The 19792-nt window shown below is 41.7% G+C and overlaps 4 protein-coding genes across 7 annotated transcripts in view; 1 reads left to right on the forward strand and 3 right to left on the reverse strand.

The window, feature by feature from the left end:
- The first annotated feature begins 273 nt into the window (after nucleotides 1-273).
- fam151b (family with sequence similarity 151 member B) lies at nucleotides 274-4718 on the forward strand. 2 transcript variants are annotated; one of them, XM_058374849.1, is made up of 6 exons: nucleotides 274-463; nucleotides 672-806; nucleotides 1692-1851; nucleotides 2646-2863; nucleotides 3177-3312; nucleotides 4249-4718. In XM_058374849.1, exons 1-6 carry the CDS (start codon nucleotides 349-351, stop codon nucleotides 4406-4408), a joined length of 924 nt encoding a protein of 307 aa, XP_058230832.1. In that variant the 5' UTR covers nucleotides 274-348; the 3' UTR covers nucleotides 4409-4718. The 2 variants fall into 2 exon arrangements, with proteins under 2 accessions (XP_058230832.1, XP_058230833.1); XM_058374850.1 differs by having other exon boundaries at nucleotides 675-806.
- ankrd34bb (ankyrin repeat domain 34Bb) lies at nucleotides 4601-9242 on the reverse strand. 3 transcript variants are annotated; one of them, XM_058374841.1, is made up of 3 exons: nucleotides 8827-9242; nucleotides 6676-6962; nucleotides 4601-6275 (listed from the first exon to the last, which is right to left on the reverse strand). In XM_058374841.1, the coding sequence occupies exons 2-3, from the start codon at nucleotides 6915-6917 to the stop codon at nucleotides 4784-4786; spliced, it is 1734 nt and encodes a 577-aa protein (XP_058230824.1). In that variant the 5' UTR covers nucleotides 6918-6962; nucleotides 8827-9242; the 3' UTR covers nucleotides 4601-4783. The 3 variants fall into 3 exon arrangements, with proteins under 3 accessions (XP_058230824.1, XP_058230826.1, XP_058230825.1); XM_058374843.1 differs by lacking the exon at nucleotides 6676-6962 and having other exon boundaries at nucleotides 8827-9238; XM_058374842.1 differs by lacking the exon at nucleotides 8827-9242 and having other exon boundaries at nucleotides 6365-6818.
- A 1353-nt stretch (nucleotides 9243-10595) lies between these two features.
- On the reverse strand, nucleotides 10596-16747 carry dhfr (dihydrofolate reductase). Its single transcript, XM_058374852.1, has 6 exons — nucleotides 16509-16747; nucleotides 15847-15896; nucleotides 15654-15759; nucleotides 15367-15493; nucleotides 11580-11695; nucleotides 10596-10921 (listed from the first exon to the last, which is right to left on the reverse strand). The coding sequence occupies exons 1-6, from the start codon at nucleotides 16598-16600 to the stop codon at nucleotides 10840-10842; spliced, it is 573 nt and encodes a 190-aa protein (XP_058230835.1). The 5' UTR covers nucleotides 16601-16747; the 3' UTR covers nucleotides 10596-10839.
- Nucleotides 16748-16883: 136 nt separating this feature from the next.
- si:ch211-214j8.12 (uncharacterized protein LOC100000539 homolog) overlaps nucleotides 16884-19792 on the reverse strand; it is an 11609-nt gene continuing 8700 nt past the window's right edge. Inside the window, exons 4-6 of the mRNA XM_058374840.1 lie at nucleotides 19689-19792; nucleotides 18537-19564; nucleotides 16884-18444 (exon numbers count right to left, since the gene is read on the reverse strand). The exon at nucleotides 19689-19792 is cut by the window's right edge and continues 63 nt beyond it. Of these exons, the coding sequence (XP_058230823.1) occupies nucleotides 18078-18444; nucleotides 18537-19564; nucleotides 19689-19792 (1499 nt within the window). The 3' untranslated portion in view covers nucleotides 16884-18077. The remainder of the gene's footprint in view (nucleotides 18445-18536; nucleotides 19565-19688) is intronic.

The raw sequence follows: 19792 nt of genomic DNA on the forward strand, positions 1-19792 counted from the left end.
ATATGCTGAATATTTAAATTTAAGAGTAAATGTTTTAATTTAATTATAAATACTCAGGGAAAAACCCTAAAATAATACTTAAGTGTAGTAACAGAGTACAGAGTACTCCAGTACTGTATAATTGCACTCCTGAACCCTGAACCACACAATTAAAATGCTGTCTCTTTGCCTTTTGTAATTATTTTATATATACTTTGAAACACAAAATAAACTTTTAACAGAAAGGGACAAGAACCTTTTACAATAGCGCTACTTCATGTCTGCAACAAACCGGAAGTGTACGCGCTTAATTCCGTCCGTGCGGAAGAAATGTCTTGATAATGTTGGTCGGATATTTGACTAAAGCCTATGAAACTAAACAAGCTCTGTTTGCGGCGTTATTGTGTATTAGCCTTGGTCATCGTTGCAGCTGTAACATGGACCACCTCCTTTAAGAAGTCTGAAGAGTCGTCAAGTGCCACAGGTTAGTTATTAAACTATCTATCGCTTGTTTTCCGGAATCTCAGAAACTGCTGACAAAGCGTTTGTATTTGATCGCTGGTCAATCATAGCCAGTGGACATCGCGTTATTACTAATCAGCACGTGTTTTTGTCTCACCGGTACTGCGTGCACCTTTTTTTCCTCCGTATGCTGACATGTATTATAAACAAACCAACGCTGTCCTGTCCAGCAGCCGCAGGATCAATGCCTGACCAAACTCTGGACTACTTCCTGAAGAAGGGCACTTTAAAGGACCACAATGCTGCCGAGATCCAGTGGTATCATGCAGCCAACAGCAAGGACAAGATCACTGAAGCTCTACAAGGTCAGAATGTAAATGATTGTTTATTGTTATTTATTATCAGTTTCTTTTCATCAATATCATTCAGCAGCAATGTTGCGAACTCAATTCAGGGGAAAGTAGCTAGTGCAGGCTCAAAAAGTCGCCTTATGACGTCACTGTCACAGCTGCATATAAAAACGTGCACATGAAGAAGGACAAAATATCAGAATACTTCATAGATAATAGGTTATAACTTATTTCCAATAGGGAAAAATAATTCTATTCTGGATCACAGCATCACAACTATTTATGTTTTCACTCTTTTTGTTTTAAAACAAAGTAAATGAAGTGGCCTAAAAGGTCATCAAATCCAGTTACAAAGACTGCTAGAAAGTCACAAGTCATCACCGGATAAGGTCATGGACAACTTTCCATCCATCACGATAATTTACATAACAAAACATTTTCAACCTTTAGACCTTTAAGAAACGATGTATGAGGTGATTGGCGATTTGCTGGGAACGTCGAATTTGCAAGCGCAAATTAGTCAAGCTTAACAGACTGCTGGTGAATCTTGTGAACCTTCTCCTTCAGCTCTCCTTAAACAGCAGCTGTGATGTTAGCTGGAGAGTCATAACTGAGGGCATCTTAAAAGTCACCAACATCTGGTGATATTAAATATCTTGATTTAAAGTATATTGGAAGTAGGTTTGCTCATAAATTACTTTCTCTATTATTACTAATATTACTATTATCTTTTGAACTTGTTTATTCCTAATTTGATTTAATCTGGGTACATTGGGGAGTGTAAATCAAGTGGATTATAACAAACCAATCACTGCGAGCAACCACAAGAAGTAAAATGCTGTGAAGGACATTGTTAGATTAGGTTCTGAATTTTACCCTTTCTTATCATTTACATATAAGATAGCACACAGATGATTGAAGCTGACGTACTTCTCCGGGGTCGTGACCCAAAGGAACCCATAATGGCACATCCGCCTGATAATGACAGTGACATCACGCTGCAAGACTGGCTGGAGATGGTGGTGAACTCCGAAAAAGGGATCAAACTGGACTTTAAAAGGTTGGAGAATACTTAATCGTTATAATTGGTTGCAAACATTTTATGTCTCCCGTGTCATTTCACACAAGAATACATTTCAAAGCTGTATCCTGCATCACTTCTTTTTGTTGCCAGAACTTGATCTGATTTGAAAAGGCAGCTTCATGATTTACTTGTTGAAAGGTGAAGGCCAATTTTTGAAATCTGTATTAATGCATATTTGTGTTGTGATGCTGAGAGGTGGCACCAACATACAGAGACATGCTAACACACGGTCCTCCCATGAGCTTACTATGCACCAGGCAAACACTAAAACTAAAACAGTTTGTTGAGATGTTGTGACATTTCATCTGTGGGTTTTATCAAATAGTTTAAATCAAAGTTCAAAATAGATTTGAAATACAAACATTAAACATGAAACAACACAGTATATAAACAACGAAACGTCCCTCATTGTATCCATTTCATTCATCGTTCAGTATAGACATAATCAACCTCTCACTTTCTCAGACCGGTGTGTAAACCACAGCATCTCACTGAAAATAAAATAGTAATCATTGTTAATCTGTGACTGATAAAACTGTGGATTTGAACAATAATTTCATGCTTCGATACAAAAGCCACTCATACTGCGCAATACAGAGGAGTTAAAACACAACAGAAACACCTTCAGCACCTCCTAGAGGACACACTGTCTGTACATGCAAGCATGAATACTTTACCCAGTGCTTGGACAAAGAAGTATAAATCAGCTTAACTCAGAGCATGGCAGAGAAATCCAGCTCCGTCCACCTCAGTTTCTTTGTTCTGTATAGCCTAGAAGCAGTGCTGGAGTCCATGGCACTTCTGGACAAGGTTCGAGATCAGCTGAAGGGGCCCGTGTGGATCAATGCAGACATCCTGCCAGGGCCTGGAGGCATGGCCACACCTTTAGATGCTCAGGCCTTTTTACAAGCAGTGGCTATGAAAGCAGAGAGAGATGTGCTTTCTTTGGGCTGGACCACAGGATGGTCTCCAAATACAGACAATCCAGGTAAAACATGCCGCTTTGTTCTGGGTGGCAATTCTTCTCAAATAGATATTTAATTTGAACTGATTTAGTGCTCATCATATATAAAATATCCAGTTATACTGGTTACTTAGTGTTTGAGGGTCTACTGGATGAACTTTTCCTTTTAATATTATTTGGAACTTGACATGGTGTTCTCATGTCCCATATCCCGTTTTCTGATTAATTAAATGATGAATCTTAATGATGCCAAATGAGTTTCTTCATTAACTTTTGTTTTGAATGCTAATTGATGCAGCACTTGAATATAATATTTTTTTGTTTCCTATATTCTCAGGTTACAGCTGGGAGATGGTCCGGCAAATGGAGGCGGTGTGTAAGAACCTGACGCAGCCTGTGACCTTTCCAGTGCGAGCAGCTCTTTTACCCCAGTCCTTCGCTCAATTCCAGTGGCTCTTGCAGCAGTCGGACAGGTGGGACTTTTCATTTCAATGTGTCGCTCTCAGCAGCACATCAGTATTCAGCATACCAAAGACAATTAAGGCTGTGCTGCAGCCTGTTTGCTTCTTAAGTACCTGTTAGCACTGAACTATTGATTGCCTGCTTGATTGGATTCGTGTTGTGTAACAAAAACAGTTCATCAGAATGCCTTTGCCACACAATTGGTTGTAATTTGGTGCTTGGCCCCCAGGTGTACTTGTTTGTCACCAGAATAGAAGCACTCCACTGAGCTGAAAGGTGCATTGGAAAAGTGGGGAGGAGGATCTCAGGATCTCATATAGAGAGTGAGACTTGTTCTTATCTCCCTTTTCTAGGTCTAGTGCACTTCAGAGGTCTGCTGTCTCTCCTTGAGTTGTGCTCTGACAGTGACTGTGCAAATTAATGCTGTCCCTCACTGTGACTACACAAGACATACTTTATTAACAAGTGGAAACAGTGATGTGTTTATCATATCAAGTCTTTTCATATTGCCACTTTTGAATGCCTGTAGGTAAAATTTTGGCATCAACAGATCAGAAATGCGGACTGATTTATTTAGAAGCTGCAGTGGATGTCCCATAAAATGAGTGTTCTATCAAAATAATGAGAGAACAAAAACATTTGGACTTTAATTGTTTGGCATATTTATAATGAAATCTTGCTCAGAATTTGATACTGTATTAAGAACACCTTGAGATATGTCATGCTGTGGTTAATTCTTTTTCATTCAACTAAGGATGCCCAAGGACTAGGGTTTGAAATGAAATAAATGATGTGGTTGCCTTAGTTACAGTACTTATCCACATCCAATATTCTAACAATGTTTTGATGCTGCTGATACCAATATCCACTCCACTGGCTTTGAGATACTAATGAATTCTAGCAAGATGAAGCGCACTTTCTACTCGATGTCAATCTCTCTCTTTCAGATACACACTGACCATATGGACAGGCCAGAGTGATGTGCTGAATGTGGAGGATTTGTTACCCTACAGGCAAAACTTCAGCAAGTCCAGAATCTACTACGATCTCTTAGAGAATCAGATTACAAAGTTTAAAAGCTTACCTGGGTACACCGTGTCACAATAAGTATTTCATTCCAGTATTGTCCAGTAAACTGGGTACAGGACATAAGGTGTTGAAGCCAAAATCAAACACTATTACATAAACCATGAAGTCAATAAATTAATGCATTTTTTTAATGTTTGAACGCACCATACAATGATGGCACATCTACAAGACAGACTTGTGCTGTTAAGTGTAATGAAATGTATATTGAAATGTTCTAGAATTTTCTTTATTTTTTGGCTGTTCTTTTTCTCCTGGACTGTTTAACAGTGAACATCAAACAAATATTTTGTCCAGTGTTTGATTATCCAGAATAAATATTCACACACCATTTCCTTCATGTGAACATTGACTTGATATCTGATCTGGCACTGTACAAATGTACATTTATGCACTTTATTGTCCAAAAATCTCCCCAAAGTTGGCTAGGTGCTTAATCTGCTCCGTTTGCATGGAGTGTCTTCTCAGGAGAGTCTTTTTGGTCTTCTGGTCTCGTGGAAGGCTAGGAGCACAGGGCACAAAATGCCTTTGACCAGGAGCAACAGGTATGGTTACAGTTCCAGTTGCAGTGGCTAGAACAGGTTTGGGTCCGGTGCTGGTGATGTTAACTTTGATATCTGGAATGGGCACGTGTGGGTTTAGTGGGGGCAGGTAGCCTGGCCGAGTCTGTGCGATATGATCCAACAGAAGAGCCCCAGATCCTCTACGTTCCATCATTGCTGGGCTTCTCCTTTGGACTATGCTTTCCAGAGACTCCCTTGAGCCAGACAGGGTGGAGGATCGGCTGTAAACTAGCTTACGCTTTTCTGCTCCCCCCCCTCCCACTGTGTTGCCTTTGTTATGCTCGTCTGAGTGTGGACTCCTAAATTGAGGTAGCTGGGAGTCAGAGCTGTAGTGATCCATCCCAATGTTGCGGCGACGCACTACATCCTGAAGGCTGGACACAGCCAGGTTGGGCAGGCAGTCTGGATCTTTATCCACGGGAACGGTCTCGCTACCTGAGGCTTCTTTAAGCAGGTTCTGGTGTGAGGCAGAATGTGGCAATGAAGCACCATCATAGGACATTTTCCTGCTTAGCCACTTTGGCTCCTTCTTTTGTTCTTTCTCTGCTTCAGTTGCTTTGTCCAAGACTTTGAGCAGACCAGTCGCATCCATGCTTTGATGACGCGAAACTGGTGGTGCTCTTTGAGACAAACGGCGATGGCTGTTAAAGCCAAAAGAGAGCTCTTCTTCTGGGGTGATGTCTAAGAGCTCCTCTGTGAATGACGAGGCCTTGCTTTGCTGGAGCAACAGGGATGGTGGGATCTTTAGCCATGGCTCCGAATGTAGCCTTTGAAGGTGAAGAAGCTTGGCTACGCCAGCTGCTTGCAATGGACTTGGCGCCCGTGTAGGTGACCCTGCCCTTGAATTAGCAGCGGTTACAGAGGTGGAACCCATTGCTTGGTTTTCTGCCAGATGTAAAAGGGCATTTGGTGACTGGTTTGAATAGGAGGAGACATGAGAAGGTGAGAGTTTAATTTCAGAGGGTGACATACAGACGGTTGGAACACAATGCAACCGATCCTCCAAATCTGGCGGTGGAGGGACATTGAGATACTGTTTGGTCATTTGTCTGCCAGAGGGAAGTTTATCTGTGGTAATTATAATGACCTCCTTGCCTTTGGCCTTACAGGCATCTAGTAACACTCGCAGAGCTTCCTTATCGCCAGCATTAACAGCATACACTAGTGCAGAAGAACCAGAATGGTCCTCTAAACTCAAGTCAGCTCCACTGGACAGCAACTGGGACAAAACTTCCTCCCCAGCTCGCTCCAGACAGGCATGCATTAGCGCCGTCTTACCCGATTTGTCCTGGATATTTGGGTCAGCACCATTCTCTAGCAGATACCTGTGGAAACAACGGAATTACCGTTTGACTAAGAAAATTCTTAAATTATAACTATTAAAATTTCACTACTTAGTCCATGAGTAGGCTACCTGATCATTATTAAACCATGCAATATTAAGGTGATAGCTGAATGTTCTAGGACAGCCTAGATATCACCAAAGCATGCTGTAGTTAGGATACTGGTTACTTGGTTTCCTTGCTGTGAGTTTTCAGTTGTTATGAGACTCAAACCTGATAATTATTTGACCCTTCAGTAGAGACGATCATCAATGGAGCAGCCCTAAAAAATTGTACTCATTACCAGCACACCCAGTACTGCTGAAAGCTGGGTCTGATGGTGGTCAGTTCAGTGGTGTTTGCAAATAATTGTGTCACAGTCAGAGACTTGAGCAATGAGTACCTGACAATTTTGTGTTTGGGCACACTCTGAGCATCAGTATGGTGAGTTTTGCAGGCAATCATCAGTGGTGTTTCTCCACGTTCATTGCTCTCATTAATATAAGCCCCGCCTTCCAGGAGCAGACGTGTCAGCCGTAAACGGCAGAGATAAACCGCCTTTAGAAGGGAATTGCCATCGGTCCACACCTCTGTGGAATCCTCCATGATCTCTTGCTGTTTCAGACAAGCAGGTGGCTCTATCATTCAAGGACTCATGGACAAGTTGGAGGGTGCCTGAGCTTTGGAGCGCTGCCAGTAGAAGACAAATAGTCAGTCATTTAGTTCTAATAATTATGATGCACCATGTACTTGAATATTAAACCAAGCAAAATAGGTTATATGTTTCATTAATTGCTAGTTATGACATTTTTCTGGATTGACATTTTCCTTACAAAAGCATGCTTGCTTACACAGCATACATAGTTTATGCCTTCTAATGGAGCACTAACAACATAAATGTTTTAATCTCCATGGTACTATACCAAAATAGTGCATCATAAAAATACGAGCTTTCTGTTATCAAACCCATTCCCACAAGTCTATAGATATTTCAGGGTGTGAATGTTCTGCCTTAAATGAAAATGAAATGAAACATCCTTTATTTGTCACATATACATTACAGCACAGTGAAATTCTTTCTTCGCATATCCCATCCTTGGAGGTTGGGGTCAGAGCACAGGGTCAGCCATGATATGGCACCCCTGCAGCAGAGAGGGTTAAGAGCCTTGCTCAAGGGCCCAACAGTGGCAACTTGACGGCGCTGGGGCTTGAACCCCTGATCTTCCGGTCAACGACCCAGAGCCTTAACCACTTGAGCCACCACTGCCCCATCTAAACCCAGGAATGAAAAATAGGTGGATATCCATCTATCCTGCACCATTTCAGATTGTAAAATGGTCGATTAGACTGCATTTGCTAAGAGCAAAAGGGGGGAAAGAAAGCATGCTGAGTTGTTGAAAGGATTAAACTTCTCCTTTGGCTCACTGATGGAGTCTATTGTGTTTATGACCTTGTCCTCAAATATAAAAGAGCAACTCCAAAGACTGCCGCATTTCAGTTGCATAAAATGAGAACTGCAGTCCTGCTAAAGAGACAGAATGTACAAGCGTTTAAATGTACGCTCAACAGGTTTCTCAGCACATGAAATGTGGAGACGGATCGTTTTGAGATGCTTTTTTTAAACAAAGGTGTAGACAATAAACTGCTTTGAGGCAAATGGCTAAGCTTGCTGAAGCTTGATATCGAGTTGCTCATACTTTTACCTTTGCATGAGATATTTAATTAGTTCATTTTGGAGTTTATAAATAACGGAGCAATTTACTTGAAAGACTAAATGATCGTTTGCTCAGTGTTAGCATTGATATAATCTAAATCATGTACATTTAATCATTATTTTGGAAACTAATTACATCATGCCCAAACTTATCAGCATGGCGTATATGAAATAAAGATATGCAGACAGGAAATTGCATGTGCAACCCTCTTGATTGGAGACACTCCACCGGTAGGACACCTAAGCTCTAGCTCCTAATGCTGTGCACCCCTGGGATGGCATTTATAGCCCCGGCATGCTTTGTGCGCTCTTCTCTGGGCCTTCAATCAGTCTCCTGAACAGAGAGAATGCTTAATGACTCCTCTCTCTCTGCCTAGCACTGAAGAGTGTGGAACAAACAAGCATCACTAGGCAGATCAGGGCTCGAGACTGAAACACAAGTGGAACACCAAACAGGGCACTTGATGCACATGTGCCGAATGGTGATTCATACTAGATATCGCAATAGGCTACATGGAGCATTTGTAATTCTTTTGTGCCTATTAGTCAGGGTTTATGGCAAAGTGCAAAGGTCAGACATATGTATATAGAACTATTTAATGCTTTTATATCAGAGCAGAACAGTTTTGGATTTGTCATATTGCACTTCAATAGAAACTCAAGGACAGTATATTTTTACTTTCTCTATTCATATTTTGCAATAATGTACTATTTTCTCAGCAGCTAAACGTAACCATTACTAATTCAATATCTAATTAAACTACATAGTGCAAGTTTCCGTACATATGAGAAATAAAGTATGTGCATATATAAAACAGCCATTCTCCTCTCTGAGCTTACCTCTGAGCTGGCAGATCTTCTCAGTCCTCAAACAGGTTTGGATCAAGGAGGTCTCTCACTGTAGCGAAAAGGCCGGGTGTTATCCAATACACCGGATCAAACGAACTGAAGAGTCAACAAGTGGTGGATAAATGAGCCTGAGAGCGTGCGAATGTGTGCGAGAGAAAGGGAGCTTGAATGAGGGAGCGGGAGAGAGAACAGGTGTGTGAGCTCTCAGGTCTGGAGGCAGGCGGTACCTTACAGTAGAGCGTGTGCGTGAGAGAGAGACAGGAACAACGCAGCGATGTGACGGCGGCTTTCGCATATTGAGCGTCAACACAGGATCGGGTTATTATTCTGACGTGAATGAGGTGGCAGAGCTTGGAGGTATTCCGCCCCCACAACCAACACGGTTCCACTGTCGCTGCATCCCTGTCCCTGACCTAAAGGCCACAGCAGTGCGCTTGCATCACCATGACGCTGTTTTTTTTTCTTTCCTCCCATGATGGTGATGCTTCAGCACGGTGGCACTGACTGTGCTGACAAGGAAAGCAGTGGATGTACTTTGTGTAAAACAGAAAATAGGAAAGAACTGAAGTGAAAAAAATATAACCTGTGTTTGAGTCACTAGCAAGAATTTCACATTGACCAAAATAAATCTTCTCTTTACTGAGAATCCAGGTCCTGATAATTTCTATGGTCCCAGTTCATCTCCAAAGTAAACACATGAAAACTGCAGCACAGAAAATTTCCCTTTAATTATAGATAATTAACCTTAACTATATACTTGTTTTAAGTTAAAGTCTAACATAAATTTTTCACATTAATGAAGGAAGCAGGACTTCTAGGGCATGTATATCAGTTTGTTTAAAAACTTAAATATAAAGGTTTCAAAGGCATTAATAATATTGTGCGTGTAAATTGTTTTTTTTTTTTATTCTTTTTTAAGGATATAAAAGGGAGACCAAAACCCTTAAACACCCCCACCCTAAAAATAAACCCAAACCTGGTCATATAATCAACACATTCATTGATTTATCATTTTGATCAACAGAGAGATGCAGTAATTCTAGCAGTTCGACAGTAAAATATCATGATGTTTGGTCTTTTGCTGATTTCTTTTTGTTATTTTTTTTCCAGATGCAGGTATCAATCTTGTTGATGAGCAACATGGGGAAAAACTCCCATGAATTCCCTGTCTACATTCTGTATGTCTGTGTGTGTCCATGTTCTTTATATTCATAGTTAAAGAAATCCAGAGACTGTTCTATAAAACAGGAACAATATAATACACACTATATTTAACATCACTTCATACTTTATGTATATTTATGCAACTAATCTAGAAGGAACCTAACTTATCCAATGTTTCCGTCTGAAATTAAGTCTAAGTGTCACTGAAGGAGTGAGGAAAGGGGAGATGGAGGGTGCTGGAGGGGGAACTGGCCTGCCGATCACACTAATTTCCAGCTTAGCGTTAACCTCCTGCTGGGAATTGAAACCAATCAGCCTCAAAGGTTAGAGCGGATTGCAGCCTTTGGCGTTTGTTAAAGAAGGCTGTTAATGCATTAATACAGGGAGAAAGTGTGAGTGTTTGTGAATGTATGATCCATAAAGTTTTTTATTCAACCTAAGCACATAAGAACCATTGTCATTAATTAGCTCTAGAGACAAAAAATGGAATGGATATTTATGAAAGGAGCGAGGACCGGCCATGTGGGGTAGGCTAAACAACACGCGCACACACACACACACACACACACACACACACACACACACACACAGGAGATAAGCTCTGAGTGCAGTGACACAACAAGGCAAGGATGAAAAGCAGAGATAATGATTTTATAAATGGTTGAGAAACTAGACCATATCTTCAGCTGGAACATCATTTGATCTTAAATTTCAGAGAGTTACCATGATGTGGTTTCAGAAAGGTCTTGGCTACAGAAATAGTGCCTATGAGTAAACGCAGTCGTCTCACACACACATCTCAGTAATAAGCAGGTGTGTAAGGTCTTTCAGCACCACTCATCACTTTTCCACACACTCATACACTTCAAATACATACTGCAGCCCGTTTTCCTCCTGTAACCCAGCCTGAACTCCGGGGAACCTGTGCAAAGAAGAGGCAAGAGAAACAAGAGACACATGAAGCTCTGGGTTTTTATAAGAAAAGCAGTTATGAACGATGAAAAACCTCGTGTTCTGCCTCACTTCTAAGACACTGTGCATAACAGTGGTTGCCATGAAGATCAAGGCTTACAGAACTTGGGGTGAAGTGAATTCTTTAGATAGACTGATGATCTGCAGCTGTATATACATCAGTTAACAAATCAAGCAGCGCAACTAAACTGCTTATACGAACACCTGTACACACATGCACACACACACACAGGGTGCACTATTTGTTCAGGGAGATAACAACAGCCATAATAGTGGGTCATCCTCCCAGCGTTTCTCCGAGTGCACTCCAAATGGGAGTATGAGTGGAAGAACTTAAATGTTAATGCCTCAGGTCAGTTTCATGTTATACAAGAGCCTTTTAAGACTTTACTAGAGCCTCTGTTGGCTGTATCTAACACACTGGTGTACTGAACACCAACAACATACGTTTCTGCAAGCCAAAAAATCCATCTGCACCTTTATAATGGAAAATCAGTGCGTGGAGCACTTCCAGCCAACATGGCCATTGTACTATAGAAGGTCCTAATGTTCTCGTGATATACACAGTGACAATTCAGTCATGTAGGTTTTATGACTGTTTAACTCACTCAGGGAGGAGCCTGAACTTGTCTAGATCGATGTTAGGAATGAACGTGTCGCAGTCAAACTGCTTCAAGATCCTCGTCACAAAGAGACGTCGGGGTGCCGAGCTCTCCATTGCCTCCTGCAGAAATGACACATTTCACAAATATGAGAAAGTGTTCACAAATATTAACAGACCCTTTATTTTCTCTCTCTCTCTCTGAATACAATGCATGTACTTCAGTTTGCTTTTGTTATTGCTCATGTGGCAATAGGGCTGGAAAATATGACAGTATATTCACAACATTGTAATAACTGTGTCACAATAAACAAATACACAACTACATTTTCTGATATTTTCAGACCATCCTGCTGTGAATTAAATCATCCTATGTTTAAATAAACATCTCTCATATAATGTCTAGTAGTTTCTTAACATATAAGTTTGTTAACCTGCAGTATATCACAAATGTTGGGTATAGTAGAGATGACCAAGTATGGTAATATGATATTTTAGTCACACCCCCCACCCTCACTATGAATATCAATCACACATAAACAAAGGATGCTGATATTCCTCAGGAGCAGTGGTGAATGCAGTCAGCTGAAAAACAGTCCACAAGAAGCGTCTCAGGGATAAAGAGAGGCCGAGGGAGGAGAAGGAGAAACGTAAAACAGTACCATGGAGAAAGAAGGGGGCTTTTGTAAAAAGCGTCCTTGAGCATCACCGTTGCCATGCCAACCGAACTGAGAGAGCATAGAGGCTACATGTGTGGCTACGTGTGTGTGTTTACAGTTAGAAACTTTAGTGCCATACAATGCAGTGAAACCACAGACACTGGAGATGAGCTCAGACATTTTATTTTCCACCTCAGTGTTTCTGTCACGTAAAACTAGTTAGAATGACTTTATTTCTGAGGTTAATGTAAAGTGCTGTTCACACACGACATAAAATATTCTACAGGCTATTAAAAGAGTCATTTAAAGAATTTCTTAAATACATAGTATTTAAATGACTACTGCTAAGCATCTTCAGATGGCTCATCACTTATAGGGTACGGTTTGTGACACACATCACTGAAGTGATTTTTTTTATAACCTATATAGTGACCAGGATGGCATTTGGGTCATATCCACAATGAGCAGACGTTTGTGATGGTGTTTATATCTCCTGTAGTAAATAAAAGGGAGGTTGGAGACACATCCACAGTGGACTATTGACTGTAGTGATTAGGGTGTGATCAGTTTAATATTTATGAGCTATTTATTGACCAGGGTGTGATCTGAGACATCTTATAGCAATCATATGTTTATAATGATATATACAGCTGTCATGAGAAGTGTGTGCAATAGTGGACAGTGGTCTAGGAGAGAGATTATAGTGGTGCTCATGTGACCCATTTAGAGACCAGGGTGTGGTCTGTGTCACATTCAGTGGCCAAATGCACTGTATATGATAAGTATTTGATGTAGTGAATAGGGTGTGTAATTTGAGACACAGCCATGTAAGCTAAACAGTACAAGCACTGTATTGCCAAAAGTTTTGGGACACCCCTCCAAATCATTGAATTCAGGTGTTCCAATCACTTCCATGGTCACAGGTGTATAAAATCAAGCACCTGGGTATGCAGACTGCTTCTACAAACATTTGTGAAAGAATGGGTCACTCTCAGGGACTCAGTGAATTCCAGCGTGGTACCGTGATAGGTTTCCACCTGTGCAGTAAGTCCATTCGTGAAATTTCCTCACTACTAAATATTCAACTGTTAGTGATATCATAACAAAGTGGAAGCAGTTGGCAACAACAGCAGCTCAGCCATGAAGTGGTAGGCCACGTAAAATCATAGAGCGGGGTCAGCGCATGCTGAGGAGCACAGTGTGCAGAGGTCCCCAACTTTCTTCAGAGTCAATAGCTACAGACCTTCAAACTTTGTGTGGCCTTCAGATTAGCTCAAGAACAGTGCATAGAGAGCTTCATGGAATGGGTTTTCATGGCCAAGCAGCTGCATCCAAGCCTTACATGTGGTGTAAAGCAAGCCGCCACTGGACTCGAGCAGTGGAGACGTCTTCTCTGGAGTCACCAATCATGCTTCTCTGTCTGGCAATCTGATGGACAAGTCTGGGTTTGGCGGTTGCCAAGAGAATGGTACTTGCCTGACTACATTGTGCCAAGTGTAAAGTTTGGTGGAGGGGGGGATTATGGTGTAGGTGTTGTTTTTCAGGGGTTGGGTTTGGCCCCTTATTTCCAGTGAAAGGAACTTTTAATGCTTCAGCTTCATACCAAGACATTTTGGACAATTTCACGCTTTATGGGAACAGTTTGGGGATGACCCCTTCCTGTTCCAACATGACTGCACACCAGTGCACAAAGGTTCATAAGGACATGGATGAGTGAGTTTGGTGTGGAGGAACTTGACTGGCCTGCACAGAGTCCTGACCTCAACCCCATAGAACACCTTTGGGATGAATTAGAGTGGAGACTGTGAGCCAAGCCTTCTCGTCCAACATCAGTGCCTGACCACACATCAAAAATTTCCATAAACACACTCCTAAACCTTGTGGAAAGCTTTCCCAGGAGAACTGAAGAGGTTATAGCTGGAAAGGGCGGGACAACTCCATATTAAACCCTAAGAACTAGAGATGCACGATATTTATCGGACAGATAAATTATCAGCTGATATGGGTGAAAATGACGTCATTTTTATTGTTTCGATAAATAAATAAAATCTGATAACTAGATCCGATAAAGTACCCTTGCTGGTGAATCAATCAATCAGTCAGTCTGATTTATCTGAGATCCATCCGCTTTCCGAGTGCATGTGACTGCAGCTTTAACCTGCAGTGACTCTCAGCCTGTGTCGTGGTCATTAGGTCATCATCTGTGAACATGTCTTCACCGGTCTGGAAGTTTTTCTCGGTGACAGCGGAGGACAATGCCATTGCTATTTGCAGCGCATGTCCAGAAAGGATTCTGAGAGGAGGTAAAAAGGCGTCAAGTTTTAACACAACAACCCTTATATTTCACTTGAAGGGTTGCCTTCGCGGTGAAGCTGTATTCAAAGAATATAAAGCAGCCGCGGCAGCAGCAGATACTAGTGCTAGGCCTAAAACACGGAGCAGGTGACTTAAGGTCTATATACCTTCCTCATCCTCATGCACTAAATGTTTGAATAGATGCATTTCTTTGTTATGGATGAAATACTTGTACATAAATTTGTTGTTAATGAGTTGTTAATTGCAGATAAATCATAGTTCTGTCAAACCCCTTCTGTTCTTATTGTAGTGCCTTACACAAAAAATAAAAACATCTGAAGAGTCAGGACTGATGTTTCCTATTACAGTTAGGCCAGAGCTACTAAAATATCGGTTTCATCAGTGCATCTTAGATTTTCTATTCTCCTGGGTGCACAAACTGCAGATTATATGAAAATTCTAATATAAAAATATAAACTTATTGGTTATCAGAATCGGCCATGAGAAGGAATTAATTATCAGTTATCTGTATCGGTTTAAATTTTTCATATCATGCATCCCTACTAAGAACCCTTAAGAAAGGGATGTCACTAAAGTTCATTTGCTTGTAAAAGCAAACATGTATTTTGTGGAAAATGAGATGTGTGGTTTGGGACATGTATGAAATGGACTAAAGATTGTGAGGCACTGTTGATGGTCTTCTGTAATCTTCTTTGTGGAATTTAAGGTGTGTAGTTTGGGACACGCCCACTGATGATATTAATGTGAGGAAAGTTGAAGAGTTGAGCATATCTGTGTGGCAGTGGAGGTTGTGTATGTGTGTTTGTGTTATTGTGTGACCTTGTACAGCGAGCTCCCACCAATGACCCACACTTGATCTGCTTGCGCCTCGAACTCTGGAGTCTCTAGTAGATTTAGCGCAGAGGTAAAGTCAGGTGCTAGATAGTGAGCCCCCTCAGGAACCATTCTAAATCGGAAAAAAAAAATAAGTTAGTAAAGAAAAAACACAATAGTAAACAAAAATCATTAATTTCAGATCAACATATAGTTCAAGTAAAGCATGAATGATCTCACACAAAACCCCAATACCTCCGGGACAGAACTGAGTGAATTCGCCATGTTCTTACTTCAGTTCTCGGCTCAGGACTATGTTGATTCTGTTCTTGAGAGGTCGGTTCTGTTTCGGTATCGAGAACCACGTCTTCCTGCCCATGATGACCACGTTCTTTTTACCTGTCGCATCAGGTACACAAACACACACACTGTACATTAGATAAACTTAATGATGTGAAGAAGGCAAGAAGGTTGAGAAGGTTTTACCTTCTACACTTGGAGTCATGGTCATCTTCTGAAAGTGCTTGAACTCATTACTGCAAACACAAAACACAGGACAGTAACACTATACAGCTAAATACCGTGAACTCTCAGAATTTCAGCGCTATACCTGGACCATCTTGCTGTTTATGATGATAAGGACAACTGTCATTTTATCATGGATTTTAATCCAAAATTAGTATTACATACATATACATAAAAACACACACTCTTACACACACATCCAGTCACAAAATCTAGCCTCGTGACGAAGCTGTGGCTAAACGCTGATAAATCTACAGGCTAATCCATAACGCTATAATCCTACAACAAAAATCATAAAACACATTATTTATGAATTATTACAGTCTAACAAACAGGTACGTTCAACAGGACATTAAATATAAAAAAAAAATGATTTTAAAGTTCCCCAAATTAGTTTGAATAAACATTGTCTATCTAATTAGTTAGCCAAATAGCACGAGACTGTAAACTCGTGCACAGATCACTGTAATCTGTGGGCTGAAACCCAAACGACGCGCTGCTTTCTACCTCAGTGCACTCCGTAGGGGGTGAAGCGGCCGCGTCCTACCGCAGATCAAGTGCACTTCGTTTACAGAACGCAGCCGTTTGGGACACATCCAGCTTTTTTTCGTTTTTGTTTTTACCTCAGTCTTATCGGGTGCCAGGGTAGATTTCCGTTTTTCCCGATTCCCATGTCCGGACAAACCGCAACGATACAGTTCAGCCTTCGACTCATGACTAACAGTTTATTTATATTTTTGTTTAGCTGAGACAGTTCACAGTAAACGCCGCCACAGCTCGCGGTACAAAGGCTAAATTACCTCAGAGCGAACTATGCGAGGTCACGCGCACATCGAGTTCCCGCCAGAGTTTACAACACGCAGAAATGACATCAAACCAGCCAATCAACGACGAAAGTAGTATGAAAAAGCACGCCCACCGAGGGATTATAAAGGCTCGCAGTGCTCCCTTCAGACACACTGGTGTAACAACACGGAGGGTAAATCTCGTTAAAGCAGTTATTTTACTTAAAGTGCAACAAATGCTGTTTTTTTCCCCTAGTATTAAACATAATCATGCTGATATGACAAAGATTATATTTAAGCCAGTTTGACAAATTGAGAGAAGAATAACTGGGAAATTGTTGATAAAATGGCGGTCGTGTATTCACTGTACTATCATTAATAATCCCTTGTGTATTTTCATGCTTTGGAAGTAGGTTTTATTTTCATTTGACAATCAGATATTTCATCTGATATTCCCAACTGTTTTTTATTTTCTCTTTTCATTTCCACTCACTTTTCGACCTTGATATTGTACGTATAAAACTATTAGCCTTCAAACCGAATCCAGTCCAAGTTGTAGCTGAAGGTTCTCACAGGTTCTCCATCAGAGCTGAGGTTTACATCCACATCCTTCAGTTGTGGTGATTTTAGCTATAAAAACACTAAAAATGTCATTTTTATTTGTGTTAATGTGTCTACATTGAAGAAAGTACTACAATTAGGCCACTGCTTTCTCAGTTTGACGTTCCCATCAGCTACTTCCAGTCTCTCTAACTAGTTATAGTAAGTGGCAGAACATTAACTAGTCTAATTTGGGCTCATTGTTAGATATATTCTTATCTGTAATGCAGATGAAGTAAAAATTGGTAACGTTTACCTTCGCTGTAGCTTTGGAGGATAAAAATCAAGAGAATTTTGAGTTCTCTGTGTGACTTTAGTGAAAGTAGCCATTGGTAAAGTGGGACCAAAATGCACATGACAGAAGATTAGAATACTGCCAATAAAATATAATCATGTTCAATCACTAAGACAAATGTTTAACAAAGACAGTCATCCAAGTTTGTTATTCTCTACAGACCCAAAACATTCAACTCTGGACATGAAGATTTACAGGGGGAAAAAAAGAAACAAGACCCGTCTTAAAATGAAAATCATTTCAATTCATGTTATATTCAAATCAAAAGTGCACAGATATCACAGTATGGCTGACTGTAAACAGTAACACACACTGAAGTAATACCTATGGGAAGAGATAGTGTTGTACTTCATGAATGAAATTTTAGTGTCTGATATCTTTAAAAAGACAAACAGCATTTTCAACAAAAAATAATCTCTCATGGCTATGCAAACAGAGCTGATTTACATCCTGAATTTATCTGTAAACCCTGTTCGGTAATTCATTTATGTAAAGTGCACTCCGTGTCCGCTTCATGTCCATGTGATGTGGAGTTTACGGCGCCTCCTCCTGGCCTGGCTCTGTAATTTAGAGATGTTACACCGAGTCAGAGACCAGCATTTGCTCACATCCAGAGTGGTCAAGCGAGGGCAGGAGTTTACGAGTCGCATCGTTGTCTCCATGGTGACATCGGAGCGCTGCAGGTTGACACGTCTGAGACGTCGCAGCGGCTCAGCATGACGATCCAGGACCAGTCTGAACACTGGATCCAGGCGACACGGAACGGCGATTAGAGCCAGCGTGTGGAGCTGCACAGAGCCTCTCAGCAAGGACCACAGCACCCCCTTCAGGGAAGTCCAGCAAAGCATGGGCTTCAGCTGTCTCTCCTCCAAGGAGAACCTGGAAAAGGTTTATATGTATATATATATATATAGGATCAGAATACAGACAAAAAGCAATGATACAAGTTTAGTGTATGTAGCCCAGCTTACATTAGTGTTAAAGTGCGAAGGTTTGGAAGACAGGGCAAATCCCAGTCTTCTACATCTTCATCATCATCATCCTCTTCCTGGTTCGAGTGTGGAGGGTCAATGTGTAGTGTGAGAGCGGTGAGTTTCGGGCAGGCACGCAGAAGTGCAACAAGAGGCAGATTCCCGTCAGCCTGGACCCCCTCCAGCGTGAGGGAGAGGAGAGAAGAACTGCAAACCTGCAGAGGAAGAACCAGTTCCGAGAGTGGGCCTGAGAACTGCAGGGAGAGGAAGTGCAGCTGACCAGACCACCGAGCCAAGCCTCGAGTCAAACGTATGCTCTGTGAGCAAACTTCATCATTATCGTCTTCATGATCATGGCACTTTAGAGATATCGAGCGAAGATCAGGGCACAAGCTGCTGACAGCATCCAGACTGTCGAGAGTCGGTCCCTGCACCTCTCGGAGACATAATTTAAACTTTCCCTTTGGTGCATCCGTTGTTCTGCCTTCATCTAAACTCAAGGATCTGTCCGTTTTCTCCTCCAGAGTGAGTCTATCCTCTTCAATGTCTCTCAGTTCTTTTTCCTGAACTACTGCTTGCCATAATTCCCTAAGACAAGGCACGCCCTCTCGGGTGGTAAAGCCATCAGTCGCAGCAAAATCCGCATTCTGGATAATCGCACAGGCGTGTCCGAGACCCTCAATCGCCAGCCGCTGTAGACTGGACACGCCAAGCAGGAGGAAGGCAGCAGAAATCGGTCCGTCATCCTCGTGCTCTCCTAATCCGATGTCCAGAGCCAGCACACTGGTGAGACGTTTAGGTCCTTGCAGCGCCAGGGGCAGCAGGGCACCCGGAGGTAGGTGGAGGCACCGGGAAACATCGAGGTGCTGAAGCAGCGAGCAGCGTCCGGCCAGTGTAGCAATCACAGCACCATCACACAGAGTTCCAGCCAGAGAGAGTGAGTGAAGGCAGGACAGGTCACTGAGGAGGGAACACAGAGCGGCGGAGGAGACGTTCTGCGCTCCACACAGATCTAAACATCTCAGAGACTGAGGTCAGGACAGAGACGGAGAGACAGCAGAAGACAAACTGATTCTTCAGATATGTAGCTTTTATAAACTTTTTGAATACAATAGTAATCTTTTTTAACCTTTGTGTGTGTGTGTGTGTTACCTGACAGCGCACAGTGATCAGGCTGCACAGGTTGGCAGTGACGAGGTTACAGGAGTGTGACAGTGAGAGTGTGTGTAATTGTGGCAGCAGGAGGAGATGCAGAG

Source organism: Hemibagrus wyckioides, linkage group LG22, assembly GCF_019097595.1.
Source record: "Hemibagrus wyckioides isolate EC202008001 linkage group LG22, SWU_Hwy_1.0, whole genome shotgun sequence".
Taxonomy (NCBI): domain Eukaryota; kingdom Metazoa; phylum Chordata; class Actinopteri; order Siluriformes; family Bagridae; genus Hemibagrus; species Hemibagrus wyckioides.